Consider the following 20,039-nt stretch of genomic DNA (forward strand, 5'->3'; position numbering starts at 1 on the left):
GCGCGAGCAGGAGAGAGAGAGAGCGCGAGCAGGAGAGAGAGAGAGAGCGAGCAGGAGAGAGCGAGAGCGAGAGCAAGAGCGAGAGAGAGCGAGCGAGCGAGAGCAAGAGAGAGAGAGAGTATAGAGAGAGAGAGCGCGAGAGAGCAGGAGAGAGAGAGAAAGCAAGCAAGCAGGAGAGAGAGAGCGCGCGCTAGCAGGAGAGAGAGAGAGCACACGAGCAGGAGAGAGAGAGAGTGAGCGTGAGCGAGAGCGAGCAGGAGAGAGGGAGACAGCAAGCCAGGAGAGAGAGAGAGCGCGCGCAAGCAGGAGAGAGAGCGCGAGCGAGAGAGAGCGAGCGAGCGCGAGCAGGAGGGACAGAGAGAGAGAGAGTGAGAGCGCGGGAGCAGGAAAGAGAGAGAGAGAGAGAGAGCACGAGAGCAGGAGAGAGAGAGGGGAAAAGAGAAAGAGAGGGGAGAAAGAGATTTGTGAGAGAGACATGGGTAATGGGCAACCGAGGCAGGGCAGCAACTCACACAGTGCAGAGGGTGTCAGTGGCAGGAGCCCTGTAACATCTCCACCCCAATCGGGTCCGCAACGAGACAGAGAAACTCGGGCAGAGAGAGGGAGATAAAGAAATACGTGTACACAGAGACACAAGCAGAGAGAGGTCTAGAGAGGGAGAGGAGAGTCCGACCGATATAGGTTCAGATCGGCAGAGTGATACAAAGACAGATACAGGGAGAGAGGAAAAGAGATGCACACGCAGAGAGATATACACAAGCATTTGTTAAGTAAGTTTTAGCTGGCAATTCAACAATGAAGGGCATCGCAGCCGAGCCTGATCTCCTCCCCCCCCCCCGCCCCCGACCCCCAACACGGATCTCGGCTCACGCCTGCGCTTATGCATTTTGCAGCCAGGCGGCTGCAGGAAAGCGATCACTGATCATGATCTGCTGATTTATCTGATTGCTGTTTGTGGGATCTTGCTGTGCGCAATTGGCTGCCGCATTTCCTGCAACAGTGACCACGCTTCAAAATTATTCCATTGGCTGTAGAGCGCTTTGGGACGTTCTGAGATGGTGAAAGGCGCCATAAAAATGACTGCGCCATTTTCTGCAACTATACGGAGGGCTCGAACCTTTCTCAGCCAGGGACACCCGATAGTTCTCCAGATAAATGACCTTCAGCCGATCTCCCACGACGGGGTCGTTGTTCACAACGTCACCGATCGCCGTGATGAGTCTGATGATCAGCTTGGCCATGTGGTATCCCGGTGCGGCCTGTGAAAGAGAGAGAGAGAGAGAGGGGGAGAGGGAAAGAGAGGGAGACGGAGTCAGGGATCAAAGAGCACTCAGCTACACCTGAACAAGAACAGAAACGGAGCTGGGAGGATGTACCTCCGCCCTCAGAGCGAGCAGAGAGAGAGAGCGAGCGAGCTGTCCCAGCACGGCCTGCTTCTGTTCACCGGCAACTCCTCTCGTGCTGGTGCGACGCACCCAGCATCGTTTAGAGTTAGATACAGAGTAAAGCTCCCTCTCCACTGTCCCATCAAACACTCCCAGGGCAGGTACAGGGTTAGATACAGAGTAAAGCTCCCTCTACACTGTCCCATCAAACACTCCCAGGGAGGTACAGGGGGTTAGATACAGAGTAAAGCTCCCTCTACACTGTCCCATCAAACACTCCCAGGGCAGGTACAGCATGGGTTAGATACAGAGTAAAGCTCCCTCTACACTGTCCCATCAAACACTCCCAGGGCAGGTACAGCACGGGTTAGATACAGAGTAAAGCTCCCTCTACACTGTCCCATCAAACACTCCCAGGGCAGGTACAGGGGGTTAGATACAGAGTAAAGCTCCCTCTACACTGTCCCATCAAACACTCCCAGGGCAGGTACAGCACGGGTTAGATACAGAGTAAAGCTCCCTCTACACTGTCCCCATCAAACACTCCCAGGGCAGGTACAGGGTTAGATACAGAGTAAAGCTCCCTCTACACTGTCCCATCAAACACTCCCAGGGCAGGTACAGGGGGTTAGATACAGAGTAAAGCTCCCTCTACACTGTCCCATCAAACACTCCCAGAGCAGGTACAGGGGGTTAGATACAGAGTAAAGCTCCCTCTACACTGTCCCATCAAACACTCCCAGGGCAGGTACAGGGTTAGATACAGAGTAAAGCTCCCTCTACACTGTCCCATCAAACACTCCCAGGGAGGTACAGGGGGTTAGATACAGAGTAAAGCTCCCTCTACACTGTCCCATCAAACACTCCCAGGGCAGGTACAGCATGGGTTAGATACAGAGTAAAGCTCCCTCTACACTGTCCCATCAAACACTCCCAGGGCAGGTACAGCACGGGTTAGATACAGAGTAAAGCTCCCTCTACACTGTCCCATCAAACACTCCCAGGGCAGGTACAGGGGGTTAGATACAGAGTAAAGCTCCCTCTACACTGTCCCATCAAACACTCCCAGGGCAGGTACAGCACGGGTTAGATACAGAGTAAAGCTCCCTCTACACTGTCCCCATCAAACACTCCCAGGGCAGGTACAGGGTTAGATACAGAGTAAAGCTCCCTCTACACTGTCCCATCAAACACTCCCAGGGCAGGTACAGGGGGTTAGATACAGAGTAAAGCTCCCTCTACACTGTCCCATCAAACACTCCCAGAGCAGGTACAGGGGGTTAGATACAGAGTAAAGCTCCCTCTACACTGTCCCATCAAACACTCCCAGGGCAGGTACAGCATGGGTTAGATACAGAGATGAGGGCGAAGACTACCTATATTCAGTAGTGAGAGGGATCACTGCATTGAATCCCAGGGAGCTGAATATTAGATAGCTCCTCTGCTGAAGCTGGACATTTGGAACATAGGAGTAGGGGGCACAGTCTAAAAATTAGAGCCAGACCTTTCAGGAGCGAGATTAGAAAACATTTCTACATACAAAGGGTGGTAGAAGTTTGGCACTCTCTTCCGCAAACGGCAATTGATACTAGCTCAATTGCTAAATTTAAATCTGAGATAGATAGCTTTTTGGCAACCAAAGGTATTAAGGGATATGGGCCAAAGGCAGGTATATGGAGTTAGATCACAGATTAGCCATGATCTTATCAAATGGCGGAGCAGGCACGAGGGGCTGAATGGCCGACTCCTGTTCCTATACTGAAACACTGATCAACACTTTCTAAACACACAGAAGAGAGACAGGACGAGATTGCGGTTGGATCGTACCTTCCCTCCGATCATAACTGTGCGAGGAGTGTACTGCTTGTTGGGCTCTTTCTTTATTCCTGTGAAGCACAACACACAATACTGAGGGTACAATAAAACCCACTTTAGATCATAATCACCATTTTCCACAATCATTCTTGTCTTTCAGCCTCTGAAGCAGCAGTTTTATTTTTGCAGCCAGCCTGTTGGTACGTGGGGAACTCCACCCAACCGTGTCATGAAGAGCAGGGCACCAGCTCAGGCCCCCTAGGACTGCGCTGGGCACAGTGTCCCTACCCTGCCCGTCTCAGCGTGAGGCAGGTGGCCGGGATACTCCGGGGATGCCTTCCTGCATGGTGCGGGGGCCAGTTTCACCGCAGCATTGGCAGAGACAGGGGAACAGCTCTCTCAGTGCGGGCGTGTGTGGTGCCAGTTAACCTCTGCCTTTTCACTGCTGCCACTCAGGCTATTCCACCGACAGCGGGGAAAATTCGGATCAGTTAAATGCCAATCCGGTTTTCTCTCCTCCTGTCCCCTCTCCCAAGAAACTTAACTGGATCAGCCATATTAATACTGTGGCTACAAGAGCAGCTCAGAGGCTGGGTATTCTGCGGCGAGTGACTCACCTCCTGACTCCCCAAAGACTTTCCACCATCTACAAGGCACAAGTCAGGAGTGTGATGGAATACTCTCCACTTGCTTGGATGAGTGCAGCTCCAACAACACTCAAGAAGCTCAACACCATCCAGGACAAAGCAGCCCACCTGATTGGCACCCCATCCACCACCCTAAACATTCACTCCCTTCACCACCAGTGCACTGTGGCTGCAGTGTGTACCATCCACAGGATGCACTGCAGCAACTCACCAAGGCTTCTGCGACAGCACCTCCCAAACCCGCGATCTCCACCACCTAGAAGGACAAGGGCAGCAGGCACATGGGAACAACACCATCTGCACGTTCCCCTCCAAGTCACACACCATCCCGACTTGGAAATATATCGCCGTTCCTTCATCGTCGCTGGGTCAAAATCCTGGAACTCCCTTCCTAACAACACTGTGGGAGAACCTTCACCACACGGACTGCAGTGGTTCAAGAAGGCGGCTCACCACCACCTTCTCAAGGGCAATTAGGGATGGGCAATAAATGCTGGCCTCGCCAGCGACGCCCACATCCCATGAACGAATAAAAAAAGAACTGTTGGAAGATACACCGTGTGGACAGTGGGATTGTGTGCGCTGTCCCCCGGGGTAGAATAGCCCACCAGCACTCACCGTCCAGCTGCGCAAGAGAAAAAAAACGGCCACTTGGGGAATGCAGAACCCCAGGAAGGGCAGCGAGCGGTGAACTGGACACCGGCAATAGCCGGTACCTCAGAGAGAAGAGGAGTACGGGGACAGAATTAGGGTGTGAGAAAATCAAAGGGCCCACTAATTAATTCACACAGAGGGCAATGGACGGCTGGTTGGCCAGGGAGGGGTATTTTAATTTAGGGAAGAGCGGGGTGCCTTTGGCCCCATCCTGCAGGCCCCTGGATCAGCTAGCTTTGAGCTGGGGGATACTCACGGTTATACATGGTGATGATGTGGAGGCAGTTGAGCAGCTGCCGCTTGTACTCGTGGATCCGCTTAACCTGCACGTCGAACATGGAGTTGGGGTTAATCTTCACCTTGTACTCCTTCTCCAGATACACCGAGAACTTCAGCTTATTCTCCTGGAATACAGTAAACCGGAGCCGTTCACATACCCACTCACCGATAAATCACAGAGTTCACAGGTCGGTGTTTCTGCTCCACACGAGCCTCCTCCCTCCCTACTTCATCTCACCCTATCACCATATCCTTCTATTCCTTTCTCCCTCATGTGTTTATCCAGCTTCCCCTTAAATGTATCTATGCTATTTTCCTCAACTACTCCTTGTGGGAGTGAGTTCCACATTCTCACCACTCTCTGGGTAAAGAAGTTTCTCCTGAATTCCCTATCGGATTTATTAGTGACTATCTTATATTTATGGCCCCTAGTTCTGGTCTCCCCCACAAGTGGAAACATCTTCTCTACGTCTACCCTACTGAACCCTTTCATTATCTTGAAGACCTCGATCAGGTCACCCCTCAGTCTTCTCTTTTTCGAGAGAAAAAAGCCCCAAGTTTTTGTTTCATTTATTCATTATCAGGATGTGGGTGTCGCTGGCGAGGCCGGCATTTATTGCCCATCCCTAATTGCCCTTGAGAAGGTGGTGGTGAGCTGCCTTCTTGAACCGCTGCAGTCCGTGTGGTGAAGGTTCTCCCACAGTGCTGTTAGGAAGGGAGTTCCAGGATTTTGACCCAGCGACGATGAAGGAACGGCGATATATTTCCAAGTTGGGATGGTGTGTGACTTGGAGGGGAACGTGCAGCTGGTGTTGTTCCCATGTGCCTGCTGCTCTTGTCCTTCTAGGAGATGGTTGGAGCTGCACTCATCCAGGCAAGGGAAGAGTATTCCATCACACTCCTGACTTATGCCTTGTAGATGGCTTTGGGGAGTCAGGAGGTGAGTCACTCACTGCAGAATACCCAGCCTCTGACCTGCTCTAGCAGCCACGGCGTTTGTGTGGCTGGTCCGGTTGAGTTTCTGGTCAATGGCGACCCCCAGGATGTTTATGGTGGAGGATTTGGCGATGGGAATGCCACTGAATTCCAATGCCAAGGGGAGGTGGTTGGACTCTCTCTTGTTGGAGATGGTCATTGCCTGGCACTTGTGTTGAAATGCCCTAGAATTACAGTGCAAGGTATCTGCCGACAGATGTCCTCAGTGAGCTGATATAACTCTGGTGTTACGCAGTATTACAGCATTTCAATCTATGCTACGGATCCCACAGCTTTTGCAAAACAATCTACAATGAAGACGGTAACTTTCACGGCCAATCGGAATGCTCTTGAAAAAAATGCCCTAGATATAGGAGTTCGTCGTTCAGAAGGTCATGGGTTCAAGTCCAGAGACTTGAGCCGATAATCTAGGCCCACAGTACAGAGGGAGTGCTGCACTGTCGGATTTCAGATGAGATGTTAAACTGAGGCCCCGTCTGCCCCTCTCAAGTGGGCATTAAAGATCCCACGGCCACTATTGGAAGAAGAGCAGGGGGAGTTCTCCCCGGTGTCCTGGGCCAATATTTATCCCTCAACCAACATCACTAAAACAGATGATCTGGTCATTATCACATTGCTGTTTGTGGGATCTTGCTGTGTGCAAATTGGCTGCTGCGTTTCCTACATTACAACAGTGACTACACTTCAAAAGTACTTCATTGGCTGTAAAGTGCTTTGGGACATTCCTGAGGTCGTGTAAGGTGCTGTAGAAATGCAAGTTCTTTCTATCTTTAAGTACATATATAAGTAACGTCTTTACGACTCACCGAGGCACAAGAGTTTGAGCCTCGAATGTGCCCCTTTGTACATAAAAAGGAGAGAAGAGTTTGATTACCTGTTTGACTTTAGCTACGGCCCGGATGAATCCTTCATCGTTAACAAATGCTAGCAGCTTCTTCAGCTGATCCAGGTCGCAGATATAATCTTCACCAATTTTCTGAGGAGGAAAATGAGTGAGCTGTCAGTGCCTCACTTTGCCAGGCGGGGGGCCCTCGTGCTTGGAGTGCAGAAGGAGCAGGGAATAATCGCAGTATTATTCGGTTAGCGGGAATGTTGGCGAGAGTATTATAATGTTGCAGTCGCAGATACCAGGGTGGGGAAGTTTTACCCTAACAAAACTGAGATCAGGTGCAATGCTGGTTTTACAACCTATTTCACTCTCCGTTGAAGTCAGTGGAATTTAATAATGGGCTGGGTTTTGTACCCCGTGAGTTAGGTTAAAACTACCTCCGAGATGTCAACTGTGGCTCAGTGGGTCTCTCTCTCCCTCTCTCGCCTCGGAGTCAGAAGGTTGAGGGTTCGAGCCTCACTCCAGAGACTTGAGCCCATAATCCAGGCCGACGCTCCCAGTGCCAGTACTGAGGGAGTGCTGCACTGTCGGAGGTGCCGTCTTTCGGATGAGACATTAAACCGAGGCCCTGTCTGCCCTCTCAGGGTGCAAAATATCCCACGGCCACTAATTGAAGAGGAGCAGAGGGAGTTCTCCCCGGTGTCCTGGGCCAATATTTATCCCTCAACCAACATCTAAAAACAGACTACCTGCTCATTTATCACACTGGTGTCTGTGGAAGCTTGCTGTGCACAAACTGGAACATAGCAACAGGAGGAGGTCACTCAGCCCCTCCAGCCTGTTCCACTATTCAATGAAATCAGGGCTGGTCTGTATCCTAACTCCATCCACCTGCCTTGGTTCCGTAACCATTAATACCCTTGCCTAACAAAAAAAAATCAATTGGCTGTTGCATTTGCCTACATTACCACAGTGGCTGTGAAGCTCTATGGGACGTCCAGAGGACATGAAAGGCACGACATAAATGAAAGGCCCTTATTTCTGTACTGCCCACAGCTGGCGCCTGCAGGCTGAAGTAAATGGAGGACTAATCTAGTGGCTGTTAAACCTATAACCACTCTGATTACCTCTCCAATCAGCAGCGTGGTGGCTACTGAACAGCTGACGAGGGGATGCAACGGTTCCTGGATTATTGGGATGGGGGAGAAGAGAGGGGGTGAGAGAGAGGGAGAGAGAGAGAAGGTGCGGGAATGTTGTCAGTCAGCAGACCGGGGCTGAATGGAGGCGAGGTTTGTCGAAGACATATATCTCCTGCCTCTCTTTTGAGGGGGCGTTCTCCCGCTGGGGTACAGTTCCATAGGGGTCAGCAGACCCGAGTGGCTATTCAACCGCGGGGGGTTTACAGCCAAACTTGCTCTTGCTCAACACCCACCATCCAGTGATATGGGGGGGGGGGGGGCGGAGGCAGGAGGGAGGAGATTGTGATCAGGAACGGGAATCCTGGTTGATTTATCTCTCCAAGAATGACTGAAGCCAAGTCAAGTGTAGCTCCAACCAGCCCCCTTCCCCCCACCCACCAACTATTGCTGCCCCTGCAGAGCTCCCCGAACCAGGAGAATTGGATCAGAGATCTTCCTAGCTTGCATCGCCTCCGCCCCGTGTTGCCCGAGCCCAGTTAGACCCCGACTCTGAACCCCGGCCGAGCGGAGGGTCCGGGGGGGGGGGGGGAGGTTACCTCAGCGATGATGTCAGCAAGGCCGGAGTTACACAGCACCAGCCAGCGGCGCGGGGTGATCCCATTCGTCTTGTTCTGGAACTTCTCTGGCTCGTTCTCGTAGAAATCTTTGAAGCTGGAAGAAGAAGCAGTGATTTTAAATACGGAGTCATCGACACCACTGTGTTTTGGAGGCTGGGCGGGACTTACGGCAAACGCGCCCTGCCTCACGGCCGCCAAACACGCCCCGCCTCACGGCCAGCAGAGTCCATTTAAACAGAGTCTCCACGAACTACAGCAAACAGAACTACAGCAAAGTCTCCCGATAAAAGCAGGATTATTTCTCCAGCAAATTGCAGGGAGGGGAGGATAGTTACACAATACAAATTATGTGCGTGAAATCAATCCCAGTCACTGACAGCAGTGCGGTCTCCAGGCGTGACGGATGGGGGAATTACCCAAACGTTTCCATTCTGGCCGGGATTTGTAATGTCACTATGTGCAGCCTTTTAAATAAATACTTTGTTGCAGGGATCACTGGGTAGAAATCCGGCTGATTTTTATATTCTGCCCTTCCCTGCTTCCGGGGAACTGAGGCCAAATGAAGGCCCCTCCCCACTCCCACAAACAGCTACACAGCCTGAGATCAGCCAAGGACTGAACTTGCTACCTCCTGCTCTGCATGGCTCAGGGTTAAAGCGGGTGCTGCCATTACAACACAGCCCCATGTGGCCCAGTGGGTAACAGGCCAGAGTGCTGGTGTGCAGGGCAGAGGCACGCACCACGATTTTAAGGGGTGGGGGGGGGGGGGAAAGAGGGGGTGTTCCCGAGCACCAAAGCAGGCGGCGAACCCGGGGACGTAGAGGCCCGGCCGACATTGGCCTCATTTCCATACATTTTCCCGGAGTCCTGTCCAGCTCTTGGCGGGGGGGTAAATCGGGAGCAGCCCGGGGCAAAAAAAAAAGAGGCCCAAGGCTTCCTCGGGAGGCCTGGAGAAGCACTCCTTGCCCACAAGGAAACATAAATTTAATGTTAAAATCAGGGCCCACGCACATGGAACCCACACCGGCTGCATGAGGGACCCTTATAGAGGTGTTTGATCCATTCTGACACAGCCTGGCCGTCTGATGTTGCTTCTCCTCCCCTCCCCTCCAGGTCAGCTGGATCGTTCGATCAGAAAGTCCCAAAACGGAAAACACGGCCCCCAAATTACTTGTTTCTTTACAAAACAGAGGGCTGTTTAGCTCTGTCTCTCGTGGTGTGCAGGTGTTAATTATTATGGAAGCTTAGCAGCAGCAGAACAAACCACGTCAGACCAGCTGCGAGCCCAGGATTTGGTCCCACCCGTGCACTGACCCCAATTTTTCAGCTGCCCAGCTGCCTCGACGTTCGTTCAGGAGACCGATTTAGATCACGGCACATTTAGCCTGACACTGGGGGGATTAGGGGACTTGGGATAGTGGCTCTGCTACCAGGAAACAGACTTCAACTCCTCAAAACCAACACGGGAAAACACAAAGTTCTTTCAGTGAAGTTGGGGGGGGGGGTGGGCGGTGCTGGGGAATGGAACACATTCCATATCGGGCATCAAACACTCCCAGGGCAGGTACAGCACAAGTTAGATACAGAGTAAAGCTCCCTCTACACCGTCCCATCAAACACTCCCAGGGAAGGGACAGCACGGGTTAGATACAGAGTAAAGGTCCCTCTACACTGTCCCATCAAACACTCCCAGGGCAGGGACAGCACGGGTTAGATACAGAGTAAAGCTCCCTCTACACTGTCCCATCAGGCACTCCCAGGGCAGGTACAGCACAGGTTAGATACAGTAAAAGTGTCTACACTTCAAAAGTACTTCATTGGCTGTAAAGCGTTTTGGGACGTCCTGAGGTCGAGAAAGGCTCTGTATGAATAAGTCTTTCCTTTCTCCTTGATTTACCTCCTCTTCCCTCGTGTTCCGTCTAGCCTCCACCTGAGCTGATCACCGAGCAGAGCCTCACTCAATAAATGATGTTTCTATCCAGCCCTGTATTGCGTCCCGTTTATAAGCCGGGGGGAGGGCTGTACCTTGCGGAACTTACACGGTTTTTTTCAGGATCTCGGAGTGAATGCGTGCGACTCCGTTGACGGCGTGCGCGCCAACGATGCACAGGTGGGCCATGTTAATCCTCTTGGGATCTCCCTCCTCAATCAGGGACATGCGACGCATGCGGTCGTGGTCTCCTGGGTACTTTTTACCGACATTCTGTGGGGGTTAATCAGAAACCGCGTGTGACACCTCCAACGCCTGAAAACAATATCCCCTCACAGAGGGGCAGTCCCAGAGAAGCCCCCACCTCCCCTCACAGAGGGGCAGTCCCAGAGAAGCCCCCACCTCCCCTCACAGAGGGGCAGTCCCAGAAACACCACACACTCCCTGAGGGGCAGTCCCAGAGAAGCCCCCACCTCCCCTCACAGAGGGGCAGTCCCAGAGAAGCCCCCACCTCCCCTCACAGAGGGGCAGTCCCAGCGAGGCCACACACCCCCTCACAGAGGGGCAGTCCCAGCGAGGCCACACACCCCCTCACAGAGGGGCAATCCCAGCGAGGCCACACACCCCCTCACAGAGGGGCAGTCTCAGATCGGCCACACCCCGAGGGTCAGACCCAGATAGACCACACCCCCCTCACAGAGGGGGCAGTCCCAGGTCGGCCACACCCCCCTCACAGAGGGGGCAGTCCCAGGTAGGCCACACCCCCCTCACAGAGGGGGCAGTCCCAGGTAGGCCACACCCCCCCTCACAGAGGTATTAAGGGTTATGGAACCAAGGCAGGTGGATGGAGCGAAGATACAGATCAGCCATGATCTAACTGAATTGCGGAACAGGCTCGAGGGGCTGAATGGCCTCGTCCTGATCCTATGGGAAACCCGTAGCCGCCACTTGGCAGTGGGTCCGAGGACCACAGATAAGGCTGGGAATTCAACGGGTAAAAGGGGTAGAAACAGTGGGTGAGATCCCAGACACGGTCGGAGAACATAAACCACATCAGCGCTCAGACTGCCCGAGGGAACCGGCCAGCGTCCCGGGTACGAAGGGCTGGGCTCACCTCTAGGTGCCTCCTGTTGATCTCGTAGATGATGGACAGGTGTCGCGGCAGCAGCAACTCGAAGAGGTGCACGGGCCAGCGCTCCAAGGCTTCCGGCAGCACTGTGTGGTTGGTGTAGGCACAGGTGCGGTTAGTCACTTCCCAGGCCTGGAGCAAGTACAGAGGCAAATCGTTCAGGCGTTGGGCATTCTGCCAGCGGGGCTATCCTGCAGCTTCTCATGTTTAATTTATACAAGGTGCTGGGTTTATTTAGGATATTGTCACTTATGCCTATTGCCCTTATGTGGAGGTATTACAGGATATTACAGAGAGTTTAAAGCACAGAAACAGGCCATTCGGCCCAACAGGTCCATGCCGGTGTTAATGCTCCGCACGAGCCTCCTCCCTCCCTACTTCATCTCACCCTATCAGCATATCCTTCTATTCCTTTCTCCCTCATGTGTTTATTTAGCTTCCCCTTAAATGTATCTATTCTATTTGCCTCGACTACTCCATGTGGGAGTGAGTTCCACATTCTCACCACTCTCTGGGTAAAGAAGTTTCTCCTGAATTCTCTATTGGATTTATTAGTGACTATCTTATATTTATGGCCCCTAGTTCTGGTCTCCCCACAAGTGAATGCATTTTCTCCACGTCTAACCAAGCAAACCCCTTCATAATTTTAAAGGCCTCTATCAGGTCACCCCTCAGCCTTCTCTTTTCGAGAGAAAAGAGCCCCAGCCTGATCAATCTCTCAGGATGCCATACATCCTTTACCTCTAATATAAGTTTGAGGACTGGGAAACACTGAAAACATTTGGTGAATACTCTTCATTAAACCAAGTCAATGAGATAATAAAATACAACCCCTTAATGCCCTGTGTACGACATATAGGTACCAATTATACTCACATACCGAGGACTCCTTCGGGAGATCGCAAGCCTGTTGTCTTGACTGCTGACGCTCGCCTCGGCAAAACTAGATGGGAGTTTCCCAGGGGCTCCAAAGTGTTGTATTTTTATAGTTTAATTATGTCGGATAAATGTGGGTACCGTGTGTCGTCACGTTCTGTTGATACAGCTTCTCTCTTATCTCTTCCAATCTTTATTGCAAAAGGATCCATCTAGACTGGAGTTCCTTTCTCACACTCCCCCCTGCCTGTCTGGTACATTTGCGTCTCTCTGAAGGGCGTTTTAACCTTACAGTACTCTAGCTCAATATTCTATATAATGCCAAATAGCTTGTTCTATTTAATAATGTATACGTGCCTATCCTTACACAAGACATTGGTTCGGCCACAATTGGGAGTATTGTGTGCAGTTCTGGGCATCCTGTAATAGGAAGGACAGTAGTGCCGTGGAAAGGGGGCCGTGAAGATTCACTGGAATGATTCAAGGAGCGAGAGGTTCGAGTTAAGAAAGAAAATTGGGCCTTTTCTCACTGGAGGGTCATGACGAAGGGGGACGATCGAGGCAATGTTTCCACACAGAGGGTTAATAGAACGTGGAATGCTTCACCACGTGGGGGCTACTGAGGCAGAGACTGGAAGGATTTGAAAATATAGGTGGCTGACAGCGGATTGTTCACTATTGAAAAGGTGTCCTGGGCTAACATTCTTCCCTCAACCATCACCAGCAAAAAAAACAGATTGACTGCTCATTCATTCATTTGCTGTTGGTGGGATCTTGCTGTGCGCAAAATGGCTGCCACGTTTGCCTACTTAACAACAGTGAGCGCACTTCAAAAGTAATTCACTGGCTGTGCAGTGCTTTGGGACGTTCTGGGGATGTGAAAGGCGCTGTATAAATGCGAGTTCCTTCTTTCTCTACTGAAATAAGGGTATTAGAGGTTGCTAATTGCAGTCCATACCTTCTCCCAGCTCAGGTGTTCAACATCAACAAGTACCCTCATCAGCTCTGGGATGGCCAGGGCAGGATGGGTGTCGTTCAACTGGATGGCAACCTGCAAAACAACGTGAAAATGAGTGTGAGTTCACAGTAAGTCAGAAGGTCGTGGGTTTGAGCCCCACTCCAGAGACTTGAGCCCCATAATCCAGGCCCGACACTCCCAGTGCCGGTATTGAGGGAGTGCTGCACTGTCGGAGGTGCCGTCTCTCGGATGAGACGTTAAACCGAGGCCCCGTCTGCCCCTCTCAGGTGGATGCAAGAGATCCCATGGCACTATTTCGATGAAGGGCAGGGGAGTTCTCCTCAGCGTCCTGGGCCAATATTTATCCCTCAACCCACATCATTAAAACAGATTATCTGGTCATTGTCACAGTGCTGTTTGTGGGATCTTGCTGTGCACAAATTGGCTGCTGCGTTTCCTACATTACAACAGTGGTTACACTTCAAAAGTACTTCATTGCTGTAAAGTGCTTTGGGGCGTCCTGAGGTCATGAAAGGCGCTATAGAAATGCACGTCTTTCCTTAAGTTACCAGCTGAATCCATTTACACCCCACAGCAGTACGTGGTAACTGGTGTGCCTGGGAGTATGGGGAGCTGTTTTAAATACTGCCACAATCCAGGCGACTCTTGGGGGACACTTGAGAGAGCAGAGGACTCTGCCTGTTGCCACGGTGACACGGCACACGCCGCTGCCACGGAACGATGGGATGTAGACTAGATGCAACCAGATAATGTAGACCATGACTGGCCGTTTCACCTTGCTCAGAGCAGTCGTAAAAGAGGACACGGCCTGCGCTTGAAGGGGGTAAATTCAAAACTAATTATCGTTGTATTATGGAACGACCAGGATGGTAGAAGGCGAACTAGATGGTCCATGGTCTTTTGTGGTCCAGCAATTCCCACGTAGGTTGAACCCTCCCTCCCTCACATGCAGGTGCCCACATGGACACACTCAGGCTCCAATTCAAGGCCAGCACCCAGTAGAGAGCAGGCCTTTACCCAGTGATGGGGCAGCAGGGAGAGGGGACGTGCCCGAGCAGCTTACCTTATCGGGGAAAGCATCGAACGTGGTCCGGACGGGGTCGCGGCTGCCGAACTTGGAGGACTTGAAGCGGCGGATGACGTCTTGCAGGGTGGCAGCGACCACAAAATACTCCTGCTTCAGGCGCAACTCCTTCCCCTCAAAGAACTGTGGGGAGAGAGGGAGAGTGCGTGAGAGGGTGCGAGCGAGGGAGGGAGTAGGTGCGAGTCCACGTGCGAGCGAGGGAGTGTGCAGGTGCGAGCGAGGGCATGTGCGAGGGAGGGAGGGAGGGAACAGGAAGAAGTGAGGGAGTGTGATGAATTGAGAGGGTGAGTGGGGGAACGAGTGGGAGGGAGGGAAAAAGAGGCAGTGGCGGGATAATTTGGGGCAAGAGGATGATTGAGGTAAAGAGATTGTGAGGGAGTAATGCAGAGAATGTGTGTGAGAGAAAGAGAAAGCATGAGTGTGGGAAACAGAGTGTGAAAGAGCTTGAGACAGTGAGCGAATCAGAGAGAGCGTGAGGTAGGGAGAGTGGGACCAGTCTCTACCCAACCATTTAAAAAACACATTCCTTAAAACGCTCATCAACGTCCTGTGAACTCAGGGGCTTTCTGTAGTGCACAGGGTGCGAGAGGGAGGATATCTCTCTGTGCTGCACTGCATGTACTGTTGTAGGTTTCTGACCAACCCTGTTGTTAAGAGGAGTTGAAGAAATCTGAGAAATGTGATTCACCGTCAGGAAGAATGGGACTGATCAGATACACAACAGGTTCGATGCAGTTGTGAGCTCCCTCTACACTGCCCCGAACCCCTAGTATGCCAGTAACACAATCTGCCCTCATGGTTTGCCGCGGTCAGAGAGAACAGTTTGCTCATAAGCCGCGGGAAGTTTCGTGCTGCGCTCTGGTTTCTGCAGCCATGAGCAGCTGACACGTCCCCGGCTGCCCTCCGGGGGTTAGCGGAATCCCAACGGTCTGTACAAATCTGGAACTCACGTTGTCGTTGGGATAGAGAACGCGGGAGATATTCTCAGCCAGGTTCCTGTCGAGCACGGCCTGGATGTAGCCACCGACATTGACTGAAACAGGAGAGAGAAAAGAATGTGTGTGCAGAATAACACGGACACCACCCCGTCCTTGATCTTTCACACCGCTTATGGTGGGACCACAGAAATTAAAGAGTCCATTCAGCCCTTCGTGGGTGCGCCGGGACTAGCTGTTCAACTGGATCCATTTCCTCTAATCTCTCCCCCTATCCTTTTTGCGTTCCTCATCCAAGTCCCTTTTAAATGATGATCTAATCTCTGCCTCAATAGCCCCTTGAGGTAAACGCACTAAGTTAAGGAGGACCGGGGGTCACAATCTCAAGTAGTACAAGGCCAGATCGAGGTGGGATGTCAGGAGGTGGTTCTTTCCCCAGACACTAGCTCCTGGAACAGGCTGCCTGCTCGTGCGGCGGAGGCCCATTCGCTGAATTCCTTCAGGCGAGAGCTGGACCTGTTTCTGGCTGGGGCGGAGATCGCCTCTTACAAAAAGGAAAGTAATGCATAGAATTATCAGGGCCAGAGTGATCTCCTGGACCAGTTTCCGTCGCCAAAGTAGGGAGGGGGGCGCGGTTTGGAGAGGAATTTTGTTTGACTGGTCATTTCTCCAGTTAATCTGAACTGGCCATCCTTTCGTCCCACTGAAGCTAACTCGTTTCCAGTCCAACATACTCATCTTTCAATCCCCTTTCTCTATACCTACTGCCAATGTGACTAAGTTAGGATCACTTTTTACCAAGCTTGACAGCAATTTGCCTGCTCGATCGAGAGAGAGAGAGAGATCAAAAAAAAGGACACTCACAGTCCTCCAGTTTAAACTCGTTAGGCGCTTTGGCAGACCACAGCCTCATGGTGTTCACTGTGTTATTCTTGTAGCCTGGTACTGGAGTATCGTATGGCAAAGCCAGGACAACCTAGAGCACACAAGGACAGGGTTACAGCCCCACACACTGGAGCATAGGAAAAATCTAGTTTATATAAGGTGATACACACGGCCCCATCAAACACTCCCAGGGCAGGTACAGCACGGGTTAGAGACAGAGTAAAGCTCCCTCTACACTGTCCCATCAAACACTCCCAGGGCAGGTACAGCACGGGTTAGATACAGAGTAAAGCTCCCTCTACACTGGCCCATCAAACACTCCCAGGGCAGGTACAGCATGGGTTAGATACAGAGTAAATCTCCCTCTACACTGTCCCATCAAACACTCCCAGGGCAGGTACAGCACGGGTTAGATACAGAGTAAATCTCCCTCTACACTGTCCCATCAAACACTCCCAGGGCAGGTACAGCACGGGTTAGATACAGAGTAAAGCCCCCTCTACACTGTTCCAACAATGTACTCCAACCCCAATCTCAGAGGAATTACCCTTTCTGGGCTTAGTTGGTAACACTCTCACCTGTGACTCAGAAGGTCGTGGGTTCGAGCCCCACTCCAGAGGCTTGAACCCATAATCCAGGCCGACACTCCCAGTGCAGTACTGAGGGAGTGCTGCACTGTTGGAGGTACCATCTTTCAGATGAGACGTTAAAGCGAGGCCCCGTCTGCTCTCTCAGGTTGACGTAAAAGATCCCACGGCCACTATTTCGAAGAGCAGGGGAGTTTGCCCCGGTATCCTGGCCAATATTTATCCCTCAATCAACACCACTAAAACATCTGGTCATTATCCCATTGCTGTTTGTGGGATCTTGCTGCAGGCAAATTGGCTGCCGCGTTTCCTACATTACAACAGTGACTATACTTCAAAAGTACTTCATTGGCTGTGAAGTGCTTCTGGACGTCCCGAGGACATGAAAGGTGTTGTATAAACAGTTCATGACCCAGTACCATTCAGCATGCTTCCTGCTTATGGGTGGCATCGCTTGTTTGTGCCTGGAGGTCGGGGCCAGCGCCCTCTTACCTGAGTGTCCACCCATTTGATCCCCTCGGGCGTGTGGTCCACTCGGCCGTAGAAGTTGACGGGGATGGTGTACTCCGGGCGTGCCTTCTCCCAGGGATTGCCGTACCTCAGCCAGTCGTCAGCCTCCTCCACCTGTGAACAGAGTGCCCGGTCAGAGAGGGGACAGTCCAAACCACGGGCCTACCAATAGACAGCGAGGAGTCGCCCCCCGGCAGCGACAAGGCCCAAAACAACTATAACCTAGGGCTAGCGAGGGGGTGGGTGCAGGAATTGCAGCCAGGGTCCCTGTTCCTGATCACCACCCGTTGATTCTCACTCCCACCCCAAAGTCGCACTCCAGAGACTTGAGCCCATAATCCAGGCCGACACTCCCGGTACCAGTACTGAGGGAGTGCTGCACTGTCGGAGGCCCCGTCTGCCCTCTCAGGTGGATATAAAAGATCCCACAGCCACTATTGGAAGAAGAGCAGGGGAGTTCTCACCGATGTCCTGGACAATATTTATCCCTCAACCAACATCAAAAAATATAATTAACTGGCCATTTTTGGTTTGTGGAATCTTGCTGTGCACAAATCGTTTGCCTCGTTTGCCTACATAACAGCGAGTGCACTTCAAAAGTAGTCACGGCTATGGGCCATCCCGAGGATGTGGAGGGCGCTATATAAATACAGGCACATTCTTGCCCTCCAGTACCTTGCCCGTGTATGAGCCCGGTTGGGGAGTTAATCATCACCCCCAAGCCCAAGCCTGTCCCCCGACCGATGAACGCACATGGCAGTGGTGTGGGGGGGGGGGGGCGGCCTCAGGATGGGGAGAGGGAGGCACAATGTATAGCAAACGAGAGCCAGTGTGGTGGTTGGTTTTCGCCCTCCACAGTCCAGGGACACTAGGACCCAGCCATCCCTCCCCTGCTGAGATTGAACCAGAGATCATACATAGAATTTACAGCACAGAAACAGGCCATTCGGCCCAACAGGTCCATGCTCCACACGAGCCTCCTCCCTCCCTACTTCATCTCACCCTATCAGCCTATCCTTCTATTCCTTTCTCCCTCATGTGTTTATCGAGCTTCCCCTTAAATGTATCTACACTATTCCCCTCGACTGCTCCTTGTGGGAGCGAGTTCCACATTCTCACCACTCTCTGGGTAAAGAAGTTTCTCCTGAATTCCCTATTGGATTTATTAGTGACTATCTTATATTTATGGGCCCTAGTTCTGGTCTCCCCCACAAGTGGAAACATCTTCTCTACGTCTACCCTATCGAACCCTTTCATAATTTTAAAGACCTCTATCAGGTCACCCCTCAGTCTTTCCTGATAATTATAACCTCTCAGTTCTGGTATCATCTTCGTAACTCTTTTTTGGCACCTTCCAAGGAGTCCTTGGGCCTGGAAGGGGGCGGGGGGGGGGGCGGCGGGGAGGGGAAAATGGAAGAGGAAAGATAATAAATGAGGCTCGGAAACAGTGGCAGAGTTCAGACTGTCCCTTTGTCCTCTGTGACAATAACAGTCCTGGAGAGCCACACACACAGGGCTAACGGTGCGTGACTGGAGAATGGGCCACGGGTGGGGGGTGCAGCTCCGACCGGCCTTTGGTTTGTAGAGCTGTGTGGCGGAACACTGCCGGGCTTGGTGATCAATACACAGCCCCCTCCTCTTCCCTCTCCCACCTCCGTCCCCCTCCCACCACCGACAGATCGAGAACGTGCTTCAGTGACGCTGCAGCCAGGATGTGTCGCATTGCGGCCACGGGGTTTGTGTGTGTGTGGGGGGGGACCTGGGGAAAGACAGCCGTTTCCCTGGCAACGCCGCAGGTTGCCAGACTGAGAATGCAATGCAGCAAACGGGCGGCTGACAGGCCTTTTTTTTTTGGTTTGTTGTTTCCAAAGTTTGTCGTGCAGCCAAGTCCTCAACACAGTGGGGCGGGGGGGGGGGGGGCGGTGGAGCGGAGGAGGGGGCAGGTGCCTCGCGATGGTAAACCTCAGAGGGGAAACTGCGTTAGGGTTAGTGGGTCCCCGTGTCCAAAGGTCTGTGTAATACGGACCCCCCGACACACCAAACCGGCTCTGGCACAGTGAGGGCTGTCGGGTTTGTTGTCCCACCATTCGGGGGGTTGTGGGGGGGGGGGGGGGGGGGGGGGGGGGAGAGCAGCAATGCAGCAGGTTGCTGTCTCCCAGGACAGGCCCTTTATATCTGGCACTGCAGCCATCAGCAGTGCGAGGGGAGGGGGCAGGCCAGTCCGCCGTCAGCCTCTTCTCATGTAAGGAGGACCCGGTGCCGTTTTAAGTCAGCGGCACACAGGATTCGGAGCGCGGAGACACCAGGGTGGCCAGCAGGCTCAGGGCGCCAGTCCTGGCACTCACCGGTGTTGTACCGCTCAACAGGCACCCGAGGGAGGCACAAAAACAATTCAAAGGGAGATGGGAGCAAAGGTCTCCACATAGGCAGGGGGCAGATTGTGGAATTCTCCACTGCAATCCAAATCCATCAGTTCTTTTGAAAGGGAATTAGTCGTTTAAAAATATTAAAGGGTAAGGAGAGTGAGGGGGAGAGTGGGATTAGACTGGGTGGGATATTATAGGGTACGGGGAGTGAGGGGGAGAGTGGGATTAGACTGGGTGGGATATTAAAGGGTACGGGGAGTGAGGGGGAGAGTGGGATTAGACTGGGTGGGATATTAAAGGGTACAGGGAGTGAGGGGGAGAGTGGGATTAGACTGGGTGGGATATTAAAGGGTGTGGGGAGTGAGGGGGAGAGTGGGATTAGACTGGGTGGGATATT

The 20,039-nt window shown here is 52.4% G+C and overlaps 1 protein-coding gene across 1 annotated transcript in view; it reads right to left on the reverse strand.

The window, feature by feature from the left end:
- Positions 1-1,117: 1,117 nt before the first annotated feature.
- Positions 1,118-20,039, reverse strand: part of LOC137319791 (glycogen phosphorylase, muscle form) — a gene marked incomplete at its 3' end in the record, with an annotated part of 44,792 nt that continues 25,870 nt past the window's right edge. Inside the window, exons 5-16 of the mRNA XM_067981723.1 lie at positions 17,259-17,390; positions 16,159-16,270; positions 15,310-15,392; positions 14,339-14,482; positions 13,255-13,347; positions 11,406-11,552; positions 10,401-10,564; positions 8,341-8,455; positions 6,651-6,752; positions 4,758-4,905; positions 3,213-3,271; positions 1,118-1,259 (exon numbers count right to left, since the gene is read on the reverse strand). Of these exons, the coding sequence (XP_067837824.1) occupies positions 1,118-1,259; positions 3,213-3,271; positions 4,758-4,905; positions 6,651-6,752; positions 8,341-8,455; positions 10,401-10,564; positions 11,406-11,552; positions 13,255-13,347; positions 14,339-14,482; positions 15,310-15,392; positions 16,159-16,270; positions 17,259-17,390 (1,441 nt within the window). The remainder of the gene's footprint in view (positions 1,260-3,212; positions 3,272-4,757; positions 4,906-6,650; positions 6,753-8,340; positions 8,456-10,400; positions 10,565-11,405; positions 11,553-13,254; positions 13,348-14,338; positions 14,483-15,309; positions 15,393-16,158; positions 16,271-17,258; positions 17,391-20,039) is intronic.

This window comes from Heptranchias perlo, unplaced genomic scaffold (assembly GCF_035084215.1).
Source record: "Heptranchias perlo isolate sHepPer1 unplaced genomic scaffold, sHepPer1.hap1 HAP1_SCAFFOLD_888, whole genome shotgun sequence".
In the NCBI taxonomy this organism is placed as follows: Eukaryota; Metazoa; Chordata; class Chondrichthyes; order Hexanchiformes; family Hexanchidae; genus Heptranchias; species Heptranchias perlo.